At 44.7% G+C, this 17,224-nt stretch overlaps 2 protein-coding genes across 2 annotated transcripts; one reads left to right on the top strand and one right to left on the bottom strand.

Moving 5' to 3' along the window:
• Nucleotides 1–440: 440 nt before the first annotated feature.
• LOC123070887 (serpin-Z1) lies at nt 441–1,930 on the top strand. The gene is made up of 2 exons (XM_044494269.1): nt 441–950; nt 1,039–1,930. The coding sequence occupies exons 1-2, from the start codon at nt 549–551 to the stop codon at nt 1,831–1,833; spliced, it is 1,197 nt and encodes a 398-aa protein (XP_044350204.1). The 5' UTR covers nt 441–548; the 3' UTR covers nt 1,834–1,930.
• An 843-nt stretch (nt 1,931–2,773) lies between these two features.
• On the bottom strand, nt 2,774–16,963 carry LOC123070886 (uncharacterized). The gene is made up of 8 exons (XM_044494268.1): nt 16,513–16,963; nt 14,293–15,032; nt 12,416–13,572; nt 11,011–11,072; nt 10,278–10,926; nt 10,116–10,197; nt 4,483–4,530; nt 2,774–3,220 (listed from the first exon to the last, which is right to left on the bottom strand). Exons 1-8 carry the CDS (start codon nt 16,910–16,912, stop codon nt 3,017–3,019), a joined length of 3,342 nt encoding a protein of 1,113 aa, XP_044350203.1. The 5' UTR covers nt 16,913–16,963; the 3' UTR covers nt 2,774–3,016.
• Nucleotides 16,964–17,224: the final 261 nt, after the last annotated feature.

The raw sequence follows: 17,224 nt of genomic DNA, 5'->3' as shown, positions 1-17,224 counted from the left end.
AGAATTAACCATATTCAACACACATTTTTTGTTGTTTTGTGTGAACACCGAGGCCATCACCGGCAAGGGTGAGAAGGAGGATAAACGGCAACACAAATATGATACTCCCTCCGTTCCGAATTACTTGTCTTAGATTTGTCTAGATACGGATGTATCTAGCACTAAAATGAGTCTAGATACATATGTATCTAGACAAATCCAAGACAAGTAATTCGGAATGGAGGGAGTACCTCGCAAAAATAAAGGAGATGGACCTATTATGATCTTGAGTGATGGTTATTGATTTTTAAGAGTGTGTATTATGTTTTTTCTCCCGTTGCAACGCACGTGCTCTTTTGCTAGTCAGCCTAAATTATAAGCAACCCATCAACGTGGAACGTGTGGAAGGCTCATCTGGAAGAAGGGAAATCCGAAGCAACCCCACCAACGCGACGCGGCACAAGACCGCACGGAGCTTCAACTACAGAACCCAAAACCAAACCCCTCGCCGTCGCAACCAAAACCCACGCCCACCCCACCCCATCCACCGGCCAAAGCCAAGGCCAGCCATGGAGCTCGCGGAGGCCGCCAGGGACGAGGCCGCCTTCGCCATGCGCGTGCTCCGCCACCTCGCCTGCGGCGGCGGCGGCGGCAAGGCGGGCGCCAACCTCGCCGTCTCCCCTCTCTCCATCCACGCCGCGCTGGCGCTGCTCGGCGCGGGCGCCCGCGGCGCCACGCTCGACCAGATCGTCGCCTTCCTCGGCCCCGCCGGCGGCTCCGCGCACGCCGCGCTCGCGTCCCACGTCGCGCTGCGCCTCCTCTCCGACAGCCCCAGCGACGACGGCGGGCCCAGCGTGCGGTTCGCCAACGGCGTGTGGGTCGACGCCGCCATGGGCCTCAAGGTCGACTACGCCGCCGTCGTCTCCCAGCACTACCGCGCCCAGGCGCTCCCGGCGTCCTTCAAGGACATGGTGACCTGCCTGCCCTCCCTCCCCACGAAATTCGCCCCGGAATCGCGACGATCGACTCACAATTTGCGTCCGTGTATGATTGCTGCAGCCAGAGGAGGCGAGAACCCAGATCAACCGGTGGTTCGAGAGCGTGACGGCGGGCCGGATCAAGGACCTCCTGCCCCAGGGCTCCGTCAACGGCGCGACGCTGGCCGTCCTCGGGAATGCGCTCTACTTCAAGGGCGCCTGGTGCCGCAAGTTCGACCCCCGGCTCACACTCGACGACGCCTTCTACCTCCCCGCCGGCGGCAGCGTCCGCGCGCTCTTCATGTCGAGCAGAGACCGCCAGCAGCACATCGCCTGCCGCTTCGGCTACAAGGTGCTGAAGCTGCCGTACGCGCGCGGCCGCGAGCGCCGGCACTTCTCCATGTACATCTACCTCCCCGACGAGCGCGACGGCCTGCAGAGCCTGCTGCACAGGCTGGGGTCCGACCCGGCGCTGCTGGAGAGCTCGACGACGCTGATGGCCCAGGTCCCCGTCGGCGCCTTCAAGGTGCCCAAGTTCACCATATCGTGCAAGACGAACGCGACCGAGCTGCTGCAGGACCTCGGCCTGCGCCTGCCGTTCGCGCCCCTCGCCGCCGACTTCTCGGAGATGCTGGATTCGGCGGCGCCGCTCGTTGTGTCGGCCGTCTTCCATCAGTCCTTCGTCGAGGTGAACGAGGAAGGGACGGAGGCGGCCGCGGCGACAGCCGTTGTTGCGTCCTTTGGCGCCGCAGCGGTGAGGACGCCGGTTCAGGTCGTGGACTTCGTGGCCGACCACCCGTTCATGTTCTTGATCAAGGAGGAGCTCAGCGGCGTCGTGGTTTTCGCCGGCCAAGTGATCGATCCGTTGGTTCCATGAATCTGGATGTGCAGACACAGAACATCGTATCATTTTGTTTTTGAGCTTTGTGGATGTTATTTTTTGTGTAATGTGGAGTGTCCTTTTTCTTCTTTTAGTGAACTTTTCTGCCTTCTCAAAGATGTGTCCAGTACTCCAGTATGATCGGAGGGAGTACTATCTTTGGTATGTGGATCCAAGATATTAAGATCTAAACCCTCTTATATTTCTTTACGGATGAAGTACACTTCAAGTGAGACATCAGAGACGAATGAGACATAAAACCTACTCCCTCTGTCTCAAGTTAGTACAAAGTTGAGCCATCTATTTTGAAACAGAAGGAGTATGTGCAACAAAAAGTTTCATACTTAGCCAGCAATCGAAAATGGTACTCAGACCTGATTTTTTTAACACACGTAAAAAACAACGGCATCAGATCCATATAAACAATAAACATTGTGCTACAGTTGTAAATGGTTTCATGCGCACATCACAGACTGTTTGTCCACTACCTCGGCTAAACCTAAGCAAAAGAAAAAAAGGTCCAAGAGACAGACCCAAATAAAGAAGAAATAGTAATCTTTGACGAATTAGAAAGAAAAAGGATTCTTATTTGATACAAGAAGAATCGGCACCAAAAAAAAAAGGCTTTTTCTTGTGCCGAATAGACAATATGAAAAAGAAGAAAAAGTGGATTTCTATTCACAGGCTGCAAAATTCAGAACAAATTGGAACCCTTTTTTTCCATTGCAGTAGTGAACTACCCCCCCCCCCCTCCCCAACCTCTTCTTGAATGGCATATTAAAATATTGTGGCTTTATGCTTAATCCATGAGAGATCTCAGCGTGAAGTTACTACTGAACATAAAATCAGGAGCTTCCTGGGTCATGAAGAGAACTCTACAGTAGATCATGTCATCGTGCAGTCCAGATTTAACAGTTCAGTTGGTAAACATAGACTGGGAAGTAAACTTATTGCCTAGATGTTTGCATTAGTATGTAGTAGGACTGGAATGCTACAACGCATGGGAAGAATGCTTAGTTTCAAAGGGCTAACATTCTGATGTACTCCGTACTAGATAAAACAAAAGGAATCACAGCGCCATACTAATAGACCCAAGAACTGTTTACTGTGCGCAAAGCCAGCAGCGACAAGGTTTATTACATACACGTTCTACAACGATTTACATACACGACAAACTATATCAAGACACTTCAGTGGTTGTTTCCTTTGGCAGAACCACGGCGATTAGACATTCGGTCGGTTGAGGCGGAAGGCCTAGCAGTCCAAACACCTCAGATGTGGGAGGAAGGATAAATAGCAGCCTCGACCCCATGGGCTTCACAGGAGCAATCTTTATGACCCCGGCGTACTTGTTCAGCTTCAGATAGGAGATGAAATCCCGGAACTGCGAGATGCAAAAGGTAATTATGCTTAGACAACTACTTTTTCGTCAAGTTGCAACGAAGCAATCTCTGACTATTACATTCTAAAAGTTGAATTCACAAGTTTTGAACTTGTAAATCCACTAAAGCACACACGTGATCTGCAAATTCATAAGTTTTCAACTTGTAAAGCCACTCAAGCACTTAGACGACATCTCAGAATTCTTAGGTGATGAGCTGCAATTAATACGACAGATATGCTGCTGTTATTCTGCATACTGCAGCTTATGCAGGCCAGCAGGTCCATATCTCTTCAACGTTCATTATTTGAAATTAACTCAACTCCAGAGAAAAGGTAAACCTAAGTCTACACGTCTTAGGGCAAAACAGAGGCAGACCAGAGTTGCTTAAAGTTCTCTTTGGTGCTTATAAACAGTAAAACTTGCACAAGATCATAACACCTATGACTCAAGATTAGAAGTCATGTAGTCGTAAATGTAAAACCCCAAAATGTGTGTCAGGAAAGAAACTACACCTATTGCCTGACTGGTGCCTGAACAGTATGGAATTATCGTCCCTGTCTGATGATATCTACACCTAAATGACACAATTTTGGCTTCTGTCAAGATGATAACTCTCTGGCTGCTCAACCACAGCTCCTAAAATGACAGGTATTGATCAAGTCATATACACATTTCCACCAAAGTTCCCCCTAGATAAAAGTGCCAGTATGGATCATACAGTCACTAAAGCAATATGCAAAATCCAGCATAACAGACTGATAGCTACCCCCATTTAATGCAATCAAATAAGTCTTGAGCCTGTCGTGTTAATACATATACTTGTTAAACAGCTGTGTTATCCAAAACTGCCTCGAACAAGAGAGTAAATTCCAGGTGCTACATGAATACTTCCAGGTCATTTGCGAGAGTAAATACAGCAGCAAAAGTAGACAGGATACATTTCATCAAACCAATCTCTCTACTAAATTCAATTTCCGCCTCAAGTAACTATCATGTCAGTTCATCTCAACCTGCGAGACCACACTAAAAATTCTAGGTATTCCTATCTCTTTTATACTTGGGGCAATTCACAAGTATTTAGTTTTCATAATAAATCAATTACAGAAAGTGACAATAATTCCATCTGCTGTCTGTTTAGGTAATTATATTTTTTAATAGGTTATTATGTTCAGTATATGATTGATGTAGACGCATATATACAAAAGTAAAATGGTTTGAAAAGTAAAGGGATTGAATCACATAGCAGTTGATTTTGGTCATACCCCTTTCTGATCACCATTCGAACAAGGCAACAACCGACAGACTTCTTTCTGCAAAACGAAAAATAGAAGTTAATATTCTGTTATGCAAATTGAAGAGTATAAAAAAGGTGATCATCTTTTCTCTCTGCAACACACTATTTGAGCTCCTTAGCATCCTTAAAACATCTCTATTTAGTAAGAGAAACCATACAAGAGTTAAATGCCAGTATGGGTTGAAGGCGACACAGCCACAAAGTATTATTTACAAAATACATGTTGACTGCAGCCACAGCACTTAAGCAATTAAGATATGGCGTAAAAAATATGTCGCCAGCCATATCACCTTTAGACATCAAAACATAACCAGCACACTCTCTACAACTTGACTAGCACTATTGCCTACAATCAGCTGTCAACATTCTGCTCAAAGCCTAATCACCTTGTTTTTAGTAGCAATAGCATATCCATTTATCATGATTCCCCACTTTAATCACCACCACTGTGAACTGAGTGAGACATCAAAATATGCTATTTGTGGCTTCAAGTGTCACTGGTGAATGGCAATCACGCATCATTGACTGAATCAGATCAACTATGTACTAAACTTGCAAGATATGGAACGTGCTGACAGCTATAACATTGCATTGATCCAAAGATATCAAAATCCTTGCAAACATCACAACTATTGGTCGCACGGCCCTCGTCAAGTCGGTTATCTCCTCCCAAGCAGTGTACTCCATCACGCCTCTCATCGTGCCACCAAGCACACTTGATAACCTAAACAAGATTGAAAGAGCTTTTCTTTGGTCCGGTATGGACAAGACGACAGGCGCCAAATGCAAGGTCAATTGGGAAACGGTTTGTAGACCGAAGGAGTATGGTGGCCTAGGGGTGCTTAATACCGACAAGTTTGCACGTGCTTTACGGCTAAGATGGCTTTGGTATGAGTGGAAGGAAACCCGCAAATTATGGGTAGGATTTGGCAACCCTTGCACGGAGGATGATCTCAATTTCTTCTATGCCTCGGCTACCATCACCGTGGGGGATGACGCCAAAACAAGATTGAAAGAGCTTTTCTTTGGTCCGGTACGGACAAGACAACGAGCGCCAAATGCAAGTTCAGTTGGGAAACGGTTTGTAGACCGAAGGAGTATGGTGTCCTAGGGTGCTTAATACCGACAAGTTTGCACGTGCTTTACGGCTAAGATGGCTTTGGTATGAGTGGAAGGAACCCCGCAAATTATGGGTAGCATTTGGCAACCCTTGCACGGAGGATGATCTCAATTTCTTCTATGCCTCGGCTACCATCACCGTGGGGGACGGCGCCAAAAAGCCGTTTTGGGACTCCCCTTGGCTTCTTGGGTGCAAGCCCAAGGATATTGCACCACTAATTTTTGAGGCCTTGAGGAGAAAGAACTGGAAGGTTAGGGAGGCTCTCAAGGGACCACTAATTTTTTAGGCCTTCAGGAGAAAGAACTGGAAGGTTAGGGAGTCTCTCAAGGGGAATGCATGGATCTTCAAAATCAACTACAACACTGTCGTCTCCGGTGAACAAAATCGGGCATTTTTCACTCTTTGGATGCTTGTAAATGGTTTCCATCTTGATGAGCACCTCGAGGATGATATTGTTTGTTAGCACTCGAATGACGGGATCTACACGGCGGCCACCACGTATAAGGCCCAATTCCTTGGATTAACTCTTCCCCCATGGACCGCATGGTTTGGAAAGTTTGGGCTCCCCCCAAGGTCAAATTCTTTGCATGGTTGGCTCTTCAAGATAGGATTTGGACCGCCGATCGCCTGGAGAGACGAGGTTGGGCAAATTATGACCTTTGCCCTCTCTACAGAAGGGAGCAACAAACGGGTGCACACCTCGTCTTTAAGTGCCGCTACACGCTTAGGCTTTGGAGGTCAATCATCACCAAGCTTGGCCTTGCACACATGGATACCGCTGATTGGCACCTTGCCGATTCCGTCCACAAATGGGGGACAAGAGAATCGGCAATCATGCCACCAACCGGAGCACTATGACCTCCCTCGCCATGCTTACTACTTGCACCATTTGGAATGAGAGAAATGCTAGGGTGTTCTGTCACAAGTGCACGCCACCGCCTATCCTTCTTAACATCATCTTGGAGGAGGCAAAGCTTTGGGTTACCGGGGGAGCTAAAAGACTAAGGCTTATAATTTTGCGTGAGTAATTGTCATGCCGTGTATGTGGGTGATTTGTAAAACTCTAAACTCTATTCCCTCCTTATTTAATAGATGAGGCAAATCTTTTGCCTCCATTTCGGAAGAAAAAAATCCTTGTATTCAAGCATAAAGTCTTGTAGCCCAACGCCCATTGTAGATGATCCGATGCTCCCTTTCAATGCATCAAGTAAAGACATATATGCATGCTAGAATTTATAGGAGTTGCATTGTCGGCAGTGCCTCCTATTGCACTACAACCAACACTCTAGCGCACATGTAAGACTCATGGCACAGAAGAGATCGATTCATGGCCTAATTCCTTTTCTCATTCCTTTTCTGCTTGGCCTGTTCCTTGTATGCAAGCAACTTAACCATTCCAATTTTGTCTCCTGGATGGATAGTTGGATACAAACCTGAAAGTAAACATGCCAAACTTTTCATGGCCTAATTCAACAGGATATGCAAGCATGATTGATATGCATAACTTGCTGGACTCCTTTCCTTAAAGGACAGTAGATGGCAAACTCAGACAAAAAATTTGCAATTGTGTGAGCCCTGAATCTCTCCCGCAGAATTGGGCATCTCTCAAGGTTTGGACTCTTCCATTTGTAGGCCTCTCTTCCAAGGGAACATAATCAAAGCTCAATCCAAGTTCCCTTGTTTTGTTCAAAAAATCAGACCAATCCGGTTGTCTGACCGAAAATAATGGGAACCAGCGACCTGTCCAGTTTCATAGGACTAAAAGAATGTTTTAGAAGAAAATACGAAAAAATATTAAAATGAGTTGTTTCATGTGAGGATCGAACACCATGGTGGCTTCGTTTTGTGATATAGTGGTGGGCTACGCCCTTTATTATGTGTATATGAGTGTATCCATGGGATCTGAGGTCCTATTTTCTCATGTAAGCTTAAATATTAATTAAATATGACTGTTTTTTGCCGCCATTGAACCGGACGAACCAGTGAACCAGTCGCTCGACCGGTTCACTAACCATCTGGATTTTTGAAACTATGGTTTTGGTGCATGAAATTATCTTTCCAATTTGACCTCGTGCTCTTTCCTATTCTGTCTTAGCTGTCAAACGCACCGAATAGAACCCATACTTCCTTTAATGGTTTTGGTTTTCTTCCTTAAAAGTTGCTCGAGTCCTCGACATCTCCTGGATCAATTAAGAATCTATGTGCACCTGGGTGTGATTGATTCTTGCAGCCTGCAACACATGAATCTTGCTCCAATTCTTCTTGTCAACGTTGCTTTCTTTCCTTCCTCAGCAGCTCGCGCTCCTTGCTAGCTTCCTTCCTGACCTGCACCACACGACGCCTGCATATCCCCATTGCTTGCAATCACGTGCTTCAGCTGCTACCACAACTTGATGCTTCGCCTTCACTACTGAAACGGACCCCTCCGCTGTGTGGCTGCACTGGCTTTGCATCTTGTTGGTCCTCCTTTCTTGGCTGCGTCTGTTGCACCTCTGCTGCTTCTTGCGACCGTGCCACTGCCACCGCTGCATCATGTTTTGTCACCACCATTGACTTGGCAATGTCTAGTGCCGGATGATATAGGGAGTGACTCGGTACCAGGATATTGCAATCCTGTAAATTCGTGAAAGCTCGTGCTGCATCATGGTCTAAACCATATATTCAACGAAGACCATGATCCATGCCCTTGCTAGAAAATTTCTGATCGCCTCCACTTCTCCATAAGGATCAAAGACCTGATGAAGCACACTGTCAGCGGTAGGGTAGAGACATGAAGGATCCTTCACGATATCGTCTTGGCAGCAAAAGTCATGGTGGTCTGGTCGGCTCTTATACCAAATGTTGTGAACCTAGATCCACAACAGGATAACTACTGTGCTGAATATAACCAGGCAACGTGGCTGCAAGGGATTGGGTAGACATAGGTTGAGACTAGAGAACAACGGGAAGATCAGATTGATTGCTCTTGCTTGATTGCAAAGCAGATACACTCCATCCTTATCCTTATATAATGGATGCTCGGGTCTCTGACCTCTCCTAGTATGATTTGACTTATTAGCTCGTTCCTAATGCAATTGGACGCTTTCATAATGCTACGATTTCCCAATGGACTTTCATTCTTCTCTCACATGGACTCCTCCCATGCTGCTGCCCCTGCCTTGATACAGTGGACCCATGTTTTTCAGACAATCGGTGGAATGATCAGTTTCTTACAGAGACCGACATGCACGGGGCCTACATCTGTTGGGGCTATAAACGCCTGCCGCCTCCCACCTCCTACCTTTGTATCCAGAAGTGATGCTGTTGTCGAGGACAAGGATAGCAATAAATTTAAAGAACTGTCGAACTCAACTTCCTAAATGTTATACAAGATATTTTTCACAATTCATCAACTTCCAGAGGTCTGGATTCAGAACTTTCAACATTGAATCAAACGAATGAATACGTACTCTCAATTAGATGAGAACCAACTTTCATTCAGATGAGCCAACTTTCAGTTCATTACATGCCAACTTTGTAATCAAAACAATTCATGCTTTCAAAATCTATAGAATCAACTTTCAGCCCAAACAACTGGAGCTTTAACATTATAGAACTTTGCCTTGAATAAAACAAAACTGGCATACAAAAATACTAAGAAACAGACATTCCCACACCTTTTACGGCGCCGGAAGCAAGAAAAGAAAGTCAGACAGCAATGAAGACAAGTGAGGCACCTACAGCAGCGGAGTGTGGGGCCAGAGGAGGTGGAAACCAGCAGCGCTGAGGAGGTGCCCAACGGCAACGCAAGATCCTCGCTAAACCTAGAGTATCGGCAGACGCTGAAGGACATAGCACCGCCACCAAAGGAGGCAAACTCCGGCAGTCCGCAAGCTATTGAATTTACAAAATGCGAGTAGTAGAAAACTGAAGAACAAGGAAGAAAAGAGGAGGTTGGGAAACAAAAGGGAGAAACTGACCAAGGAATAGAAGAAATGAGAAACTGCTGGCCTTCACGGTATAAAGCACAAGTCATTTGTTGGGAACATCACCCATCAAATAGTGCTTTCGTATCTTCCAGGCAACAGACCCAAACAAAGAATGTTCCTATGTTTTAAAGGCGTCCCTAAGGCGACGCCTAGGCGACGCCTAGGCGTCGAAGCGCTCCCCCTCCGCTTTGGAAAATCGACCGCTTTGGGCGCCTAGGCGTCCAAAGCGCCCGCCTAGGCGTCGCCTAGGCGCCAAAGCGCCCCCCCCCTCCCTAAGGCGGTAAGGCGTCGCCTTAAAAACATAGGAATGTTCTATGGCGCAGTGTCACAGTTTATATGTAAGTTTGCAGATTAAAAGCATATTTAGTGAAAACATGGCAATTAGTCAGAAAAAATTACGTGTTATGTACAAGAAAATGACACCCTTATCACTGCGACAACTTAAGAATCTTAAAAAATTTAAAGTACAAGTAGGTTAGATATATTTCTGAGTACATGACCTCAGAATCTTACTTTATTAGGTGGAGCATTGGAGATGATTGTCTTCGCGTGCTGGAAAGCTGTGCGCTTTAGAACATCTAATCTTGAGGGCCATCTGAAATGTGCAAACAAGGTTAACATATAATGTAACAAATTAGCAATGCGCAAATAAGAGTAAATTTATGTGAGCCTTACTCTGCTGGTTCAGAAACAGTACTTTCGTATCTACAAGCATCCAACTCTATTCTACTTGCATAGATTGTGCAGTAGTGTATGCCACTTTTTGTAAGAGAACCCTGCCATTGAGGATGAGGGCATGGCTTCTGTGAATTACAAGGATCAGTTGAAGGTTGTGCCGGAGGAGAACTTGGGGGTGGTGGAACAGAAGGTGGCTCGGAAACAGGTAATGGTGGTGGAGATAGTGGTGGAGGTGGCATATCTAGAGGTGTAAATGGTGAGGGAGCTACATTTGGTATAGGTGGTGGCATTTTCTCTGAATGCTGTGCTGAGCTTCCAGGAAGCTGTGTAAGAGGGGTGATACATGACGGTATGAAAGGAGGAGGAGCAGACGGAATACGGAAGCTACTTCCGGGCATCATGCGAGGAGAAACAATGCGAGGAGAAACACGGCCGAAGGGTGGATTTGGTGTAGTGTTTTCCCATGGACTGCCCGGACCAGGATATACAGGACGAACAAAAGAAGTTTGGATAGGAGGTGGTGGTGGTGGCATTACAGAAGAACGATGTGCGGAAACAGGTGGGCAGGGAGGCATTCCTTGTGGAGCCCTGTTTGACTCTAGATCCTTGTACTGCCATAATTGTTGTGTACTGGGAGGTAGTGGACCTGCACACCAAGCAACGGATTGTTACATTGGAACTATATTATGCACAAGCTTGCAAAGTTTCTGTTTCGTTAAACAATACTGACCATATATTGGCCGATCCCCTTGTACTGTGTAACCTGTATGATAAGCTGAAACCCTTGGATTCCTGCATATGTTCCCATCACTCAAATAAGTATAATTGTCATGCAACATGGCAAATTTTCCCTTGTGGTGTGTAAACATCATAAATAATATACATAAATTGGTATTGGTAAACTAGAAAATTATGTCTGCATGTTATATAAATTAAATAAGAGGGCACCGTGTTCTGATGCTTTCGAGGCACCATATATTTCTGATTTATTTAACATAAGAGGAAGGCATGGTAATGAGTGTTCAAGTATGTGTTTAAGTAAATCCTAGATGCAACTTCCGTGATTGCAATTGCAAGCTGGTATTAAGAACCATGAGTTGTGAATTATAATTTCCGCTACTCATGTTTGTTTGTATGTCGTTTCCATATGCACTGCGTGATTGCAGTATGCCAATATCAGCTATAACCTACTCCCTCCGTTCCGAAATAATTGTCTTTCTAGCCATCTCAAATGGACTACAACATACGGATGTATGTAGACATGTTTTAGAGTGTAGATTCACTTATTTTGCTCCGTATGTAGTCATTTGTTGAAATCTCTAGAAAGACAATTATTTCGAAACGGAGGGAGTATATGTATGTAGCATATTTTGAACATGTAACCAGATCCAATGATACAATACCCCAAGAGGCATGAGCATGTACTAGTGGTGGTAACACTGCAGAGTACCCCGCTACTCTCCTCGTAGGATACTTATCAAAAGCTCAATTTTGTACTGGATCGGGAGCAGAGTGAATCTGATGTACTCTGTACTTAAGGACTGACAAATAAATAAATAGTGCATATGAAAAAACATAAGGCAGCAACAATATATGTGTAGTGCTAACAAAAACATATGCATAGGCTCACAACCGTAGTGCCACAAAACACACCAATTTCCCATGTAACAATCACATTGACAAAAAAGAGGTTAAATCAAGAAGTATCTTCCATGGTATATTTAAATTCGAATGTTGCATCTTCATGAAATTCTAGTTAGATGACCAGAAATAACATGCTAAAAATAGGCAGACAAAACATGCCCAGTTGCATATCTAAAGTTGACATGTTTATAAATATCATGGGATGGTCCCACAATCACGTTAATCTGACTGAGAAGTCGTCCAAAGAAGAGACATGGTCATAAAGCATGTTTTGGGATCTATGTTCTAATCAAATTAACCACCAGTGACTTCTATGCTTTGGTTTAGCTTGTCGATAACCGTCCATGTGTGGGACATTATCTTACCTATTATGTTTCTGTTATGGTCTCATAGTATGGTAGTTTATCTATTTAGAAAATCTATGTGAACACCAAATAACAACAGGTCCAACCAAGAAACTATCCATGTAAGAGCTAGAAAAAAAGGCTAACCTGATCTCATGGTGACTGCTGCTGTCCGGAAGGTTCTGGGCTGGCATTCGAATAACAGGTGAAAATGTTTTGTCGTGAACAGTTCCTACGCTGCATGTCCTAGATTCAACACTAATCAACTTCAAGCCAAACCTTGCACCATGCATCTGCGACTTTGCACAGGCAGCAGCACTGTGTGATTCATAATCTATCAAGCAGCTCCCATCAATCCGATTAAACTGCCACCTACTGACCTCACCAAATCGTGAGAAAGCATTGATAAATTCCGTCTCAGGGATTGACTTGTCCATGTTATGTACCAAAAGTTGATGAATAGATGTATTCTTATCCTGGGAACAAACATCTGAATGAGCTTGGCGCCTAATATGGGCTTTTGCAACAGCTGCATCAACTGATGTCTCAAATTCAAGAATGAAAGCATTTTCGCCGGAGATATCGATACAGGCACATGGCCTCTTCAGGCCTGCTGACTTCAATTCATTGAACACCTCATCTTTTTCTTTCTGATTCTTGACTTTACCAACATAAATATGGCAGCTTTCACCAACAGCTATACCACCAACAAATCCCTTGCTACCTATAAGTCTATCTAAATACCTTATTTGAAGATCACCACCCCAAATAGAGGAGCCCCGCATATATCCACATGCCCGAACAGCGTGCACTATGTTTCCATATTCAATCAAGGCAAATTCTTTGGAAGGATAAAATAAAAAGTTCGTTAATGGGCCAAACTCCTCGAATTTAGATCGAACTAGTGCCTCTGCAGCACTATTTCCCAGTGAACCAACCCAAAGTTCCTTTGAGACCGAAATTACATCACTCGAGACAGAAGCAACATAAAGATCAGGTCTTGCACTCTTGCGGCCACCAGTTTTCGCATCTGCTAGCTTCTCAGTTTTCACATCATCTGTCTGCACAGACTTTAATACATGGGTATCAATATTGACAGTTTTTTCTCCTGCACTTTTGTCGGGCTTCTCCAGCACTGATGGTTCACAGTCCATGGAACTTTTATCCTCATCGAGTTCTGATAAAGAGCCCAAAACTTTTAAACAAGATGATACCTCTGAAAGCACAGTAGATCCACAGGAATCGCATAATTTTTTGTACCTCCGCAGTATCCAACCTCTCAAAGATGGATGTCTAGATATTGCCTGCTTGAATAAAAATAAATAAATAAAAAGGTCCCTGCAACGTGAAGCAAAGCTAGAGGACAGGATTTTACCACATAATTAAGTGGAGGATTGCAACGAAGACCCAAGAGATCACCAACTCATTATCTACTCCTAAGTGCCCGTGCACTTTTTCCTCCCCTCATATTTTCTTATTTTTTATTACAAAAAAGAAATCATTCCATTAATATTCACAAGAGAATAGTGACTGTTGGAAGGGCAAAATCAGTTCATCCCTATCCACACAGAAACATGAACCAAGGGTCTACGTCAACACCCAACCATAAAAAAAAGGGCAGGAGGTAACATAGGTACTCACACGGCCATTAGGAAATTGTGAGTTGCTGAGTCATAATTTTATAGTAACGCTAGCTTAAGTCAACATAAATAATCAATCTCTAAAAGGCATGCATAATATATCCTTTTCCCATAGCAAATCTGGCTAATAAATTTCTGACTTAACCTTAAATGTCTGCAGACCATCATTATAAACAGGAAATGAAAAAACAGTGCTTGATTCAGGTTCAACTATCCATAACCAAACAAATGTATGAGCCGAAGTAGATGGGTAACCAAATTAATCAGTTTCAAAATGTTCTCTGGAGTTACCATTGTACGCTACAACCCATTATTGTTTCTATTGTGCAAAACCCAAATGTACCAAAAAGGTGAAAATGCTTCATCAGCCAAAAATGTACATACCATTGTGATGTAACACTCATTTGATTCTACCATAGACCTTCCTGAAACACCAGACGCATCAGAAGAAGGCTTTGAATCAACAATCTCTTTGGTGCCAGACAGATCTATTTCCATCTCAGTACACTGCGAAGCCACATCAGCCTTATTGTCCAGAGCAAGATCTGAGATATCATTGCTCACATTGCAGGTCAGCTGATTTAAAAAGTACAGTCCTCTTATATGGTCAGTTTCTGCAGAAGCAATCAACGCAAAACACGCTTCTAGTAGATTCTCTGGGGATAAAAGAAATATGCATAGCAAGGATTGTGCCCTCAGTTCAAACAAACAATCATGTGCCAGTTGGCTGTCATCCCCTGACTCCTGCTTTAAAATATCTAATAACTCCATGGGGTCCTGAAGCTTTGAAAGTCTTCTGGAGCCTATATGATGGATATCCTTCCCCTCAAATGTTGAAATGAAGAAAGTGAGGACAGTCATATAGACTGCGGAACAGATTCCTGTGATAACAGATGACTTGGGAGCTTCAAGAGATGCTGTGGAGCATATGTCAACTAAGCCAACAATACAAGCCCTAGCAGTCTGATATGCCACGCCATCTGCATCCTCCCCTCTTGTTACAATGGCCAAGTTCCAATTGTACATCTTGATGGAGACTTTAGCTGCTGCCTCAAGTGCAGTAGGACAATACGAGGCATATTGAGGAATCAGCTTAGCTAAGATACGTTGTACACTTGTGCAACCTGTATGGATAGACGAGGAAAAGAATGAAAACGGTTTCTGAACATGTTAGGAGATAACCGCTTTCACTATAAAGATTTCAGTCTTGTAACCAAGTACATATGCACTCTAAAATAAATTTAAATAATGTGAGAATACAGAGAGAGAGCTTGACAAAGGTTTGGCCTAAATAAAAAAGTAGAGCAACTTGGAAACAAGGTTAATACGATGCATATCTGCCCGTCCAAGCTGTTGGGTGCCATAGATAAAACTGGTTACAAAAGAGTACTTAAACATGACGCTACCAAAAGAAAATTTGGGCATCTGCAATTAAGCTAGGAAATATTACTATTTTGTTCTCCAGTCCCAAAGATATTACAGGTCCTGCTGGTTTCATTCTGGTTAATGGAAAGGGGGGGGGGGGGGGGGGGGCTATTTGCCTTCCTGATCAGCTAAAAAAAGATAATACAGCATTTCCTCCTAAATAAGAGGGGGGAGGCTATATGCCTTCCTGATCAGCTAAAAAAGATAATACAGCATTTCCTCCTAAATATTGCTCCTTTTGACCTTAGGATTGGCGTGCCTAACCCTGGCAAGTCGAGGGTAAAACTCTGTACCCTGCCTCAGGGGTGACTTGGCAACACCATGACACACAGAATAATTAAAATAGAAACTTCAATGGGATTACTCCAACTTTCCATCAAAGATGGATCCACTCTTGCTTCCAACATTAGTTAAGAATGACGCAGAAATTTAAGTTGTGTATTTGCTAGATTTTCATAAATAAATTATGGTTCACAACTTCACGGAGGCATATCGAACAACCATGCATCCAAGAACCAAGACACTGATGTTGATAGTGTCAGGTGTCAGCAGCGCATCTAAAGCGCGTATCCAGCGGCGAACTCTGTATTAGATCGATGCAGTGCCGATTTCTTTTTCTTTACTTTTTTTTATCTATGCAGTGCCGATCTCACATTCTCAGCCTTGGGTATGTTTTGTTCGTGTCCAGAACGAATCCTACCAATTTAATGTTGGCCATGGCCAAAGTTTTGGTCCTTGTTTGGATGATTGCCAAAGCTTTGACATGTCCACGGCACCTTACCAATCTAGTTAAAAAAATTATCAGCATTTGTCAAATCTTGGGCAAGGAAAACCATGACATTTCGCTATGCAAGTGTTTGGTACGGTAGGCATGGGCTCAAACCAAACACAGCCTACCAATAACACTCTTGTTGATCTACCAAAGCGTACTAGAGTTTTGAGCTACATAAGGACAGGTTAACCAAGTGATGTTTAGCAAAAACATTTTCCCATGGAATGATGGGCTCACGATACTGCCATCCACTGGGACTGATCCAATACAAAATCTAGCTTCGAATATGAAGTGGTTTCAAGCATGCCCACCTCACGATTCACTACATCGGCTACTTACAAAGGTAATTTCTAAAAACAGCATCTAAGACAAAGGGGCCTGTAGGGTTGGGGGAGGATCTTAGGTACCTCGGGACGCGGTGATGAAGGCGAGGTAGACCTGCTCGAGCTCGGGCATGAGACGCGCGTCCTTGCGCTCCACGCAGAGGCGGATGCGGCGGTAGCACTCGAAGAGTTTGCGCAGCTCCTCCCGGTTGCTGCGCTTGCGGTGGAGCTCCTCCGGTGTCGGCGGCGGCGACTGAGGGGGAGGTGGTGGGGCGGAGGGCGCCGCTGCTGCTAGGGTTTCGGGGAGCGGTGGGGTAAGGGGGAGGCCTGGGGGCAGAGGCGGGGGCGGCCGCGGAGTGCCTGAGGGGCTGGGGGTCTGGGCCTCGACGAGCTTCCGCTTCTTCGGCGGCGGCTCCGCCGACGACGCCATGATCGATCGATATCGGGAAGAAGTCGGCGGTTCTCCGGCCTGGCGGCCTGTCATGCGCACTCTCCCAAACACTTCTCTGAAGCACACCGCACACGTTGGAAAGTGGGAAAGAAGGCTACATAAGGCTGGTCATAGTGGGGAGTAACTTAGACTAATAACATACATATGTTACTAGTCTATGTTACTACCTTCATAGTGGGTAGTGTCATAGGTGTGGTAAAATAGTTGCCTTCATTTATTACTTTGTAGACTCATTATGCATTGGAAACCGCTATGTGATGGTAACATATTATGTTACTCTATTTGCCTCTCTCCTCATTAACTACTTGCCACATCATCATTTTTGCTTATGTGGCATCTATGTTA

This window comes from Triticum aestivum, chromosome 3B (assembly GCF_018294505.1).
Source record: "Triticum aestivum cultivar Chinese Spring chromosome 3B, IWGSC CS RefSeq v2.1, whole genome shotgun sequence".
NCBI lineage: Eukaryota > Viridiplantae > Streptophyta > Magnoliopsida > Poales > Poaceae > Triticum > Triticum aestivum.
This window is presented reverse-complemented; position numbering and strand designations above follow the sequence as displayed.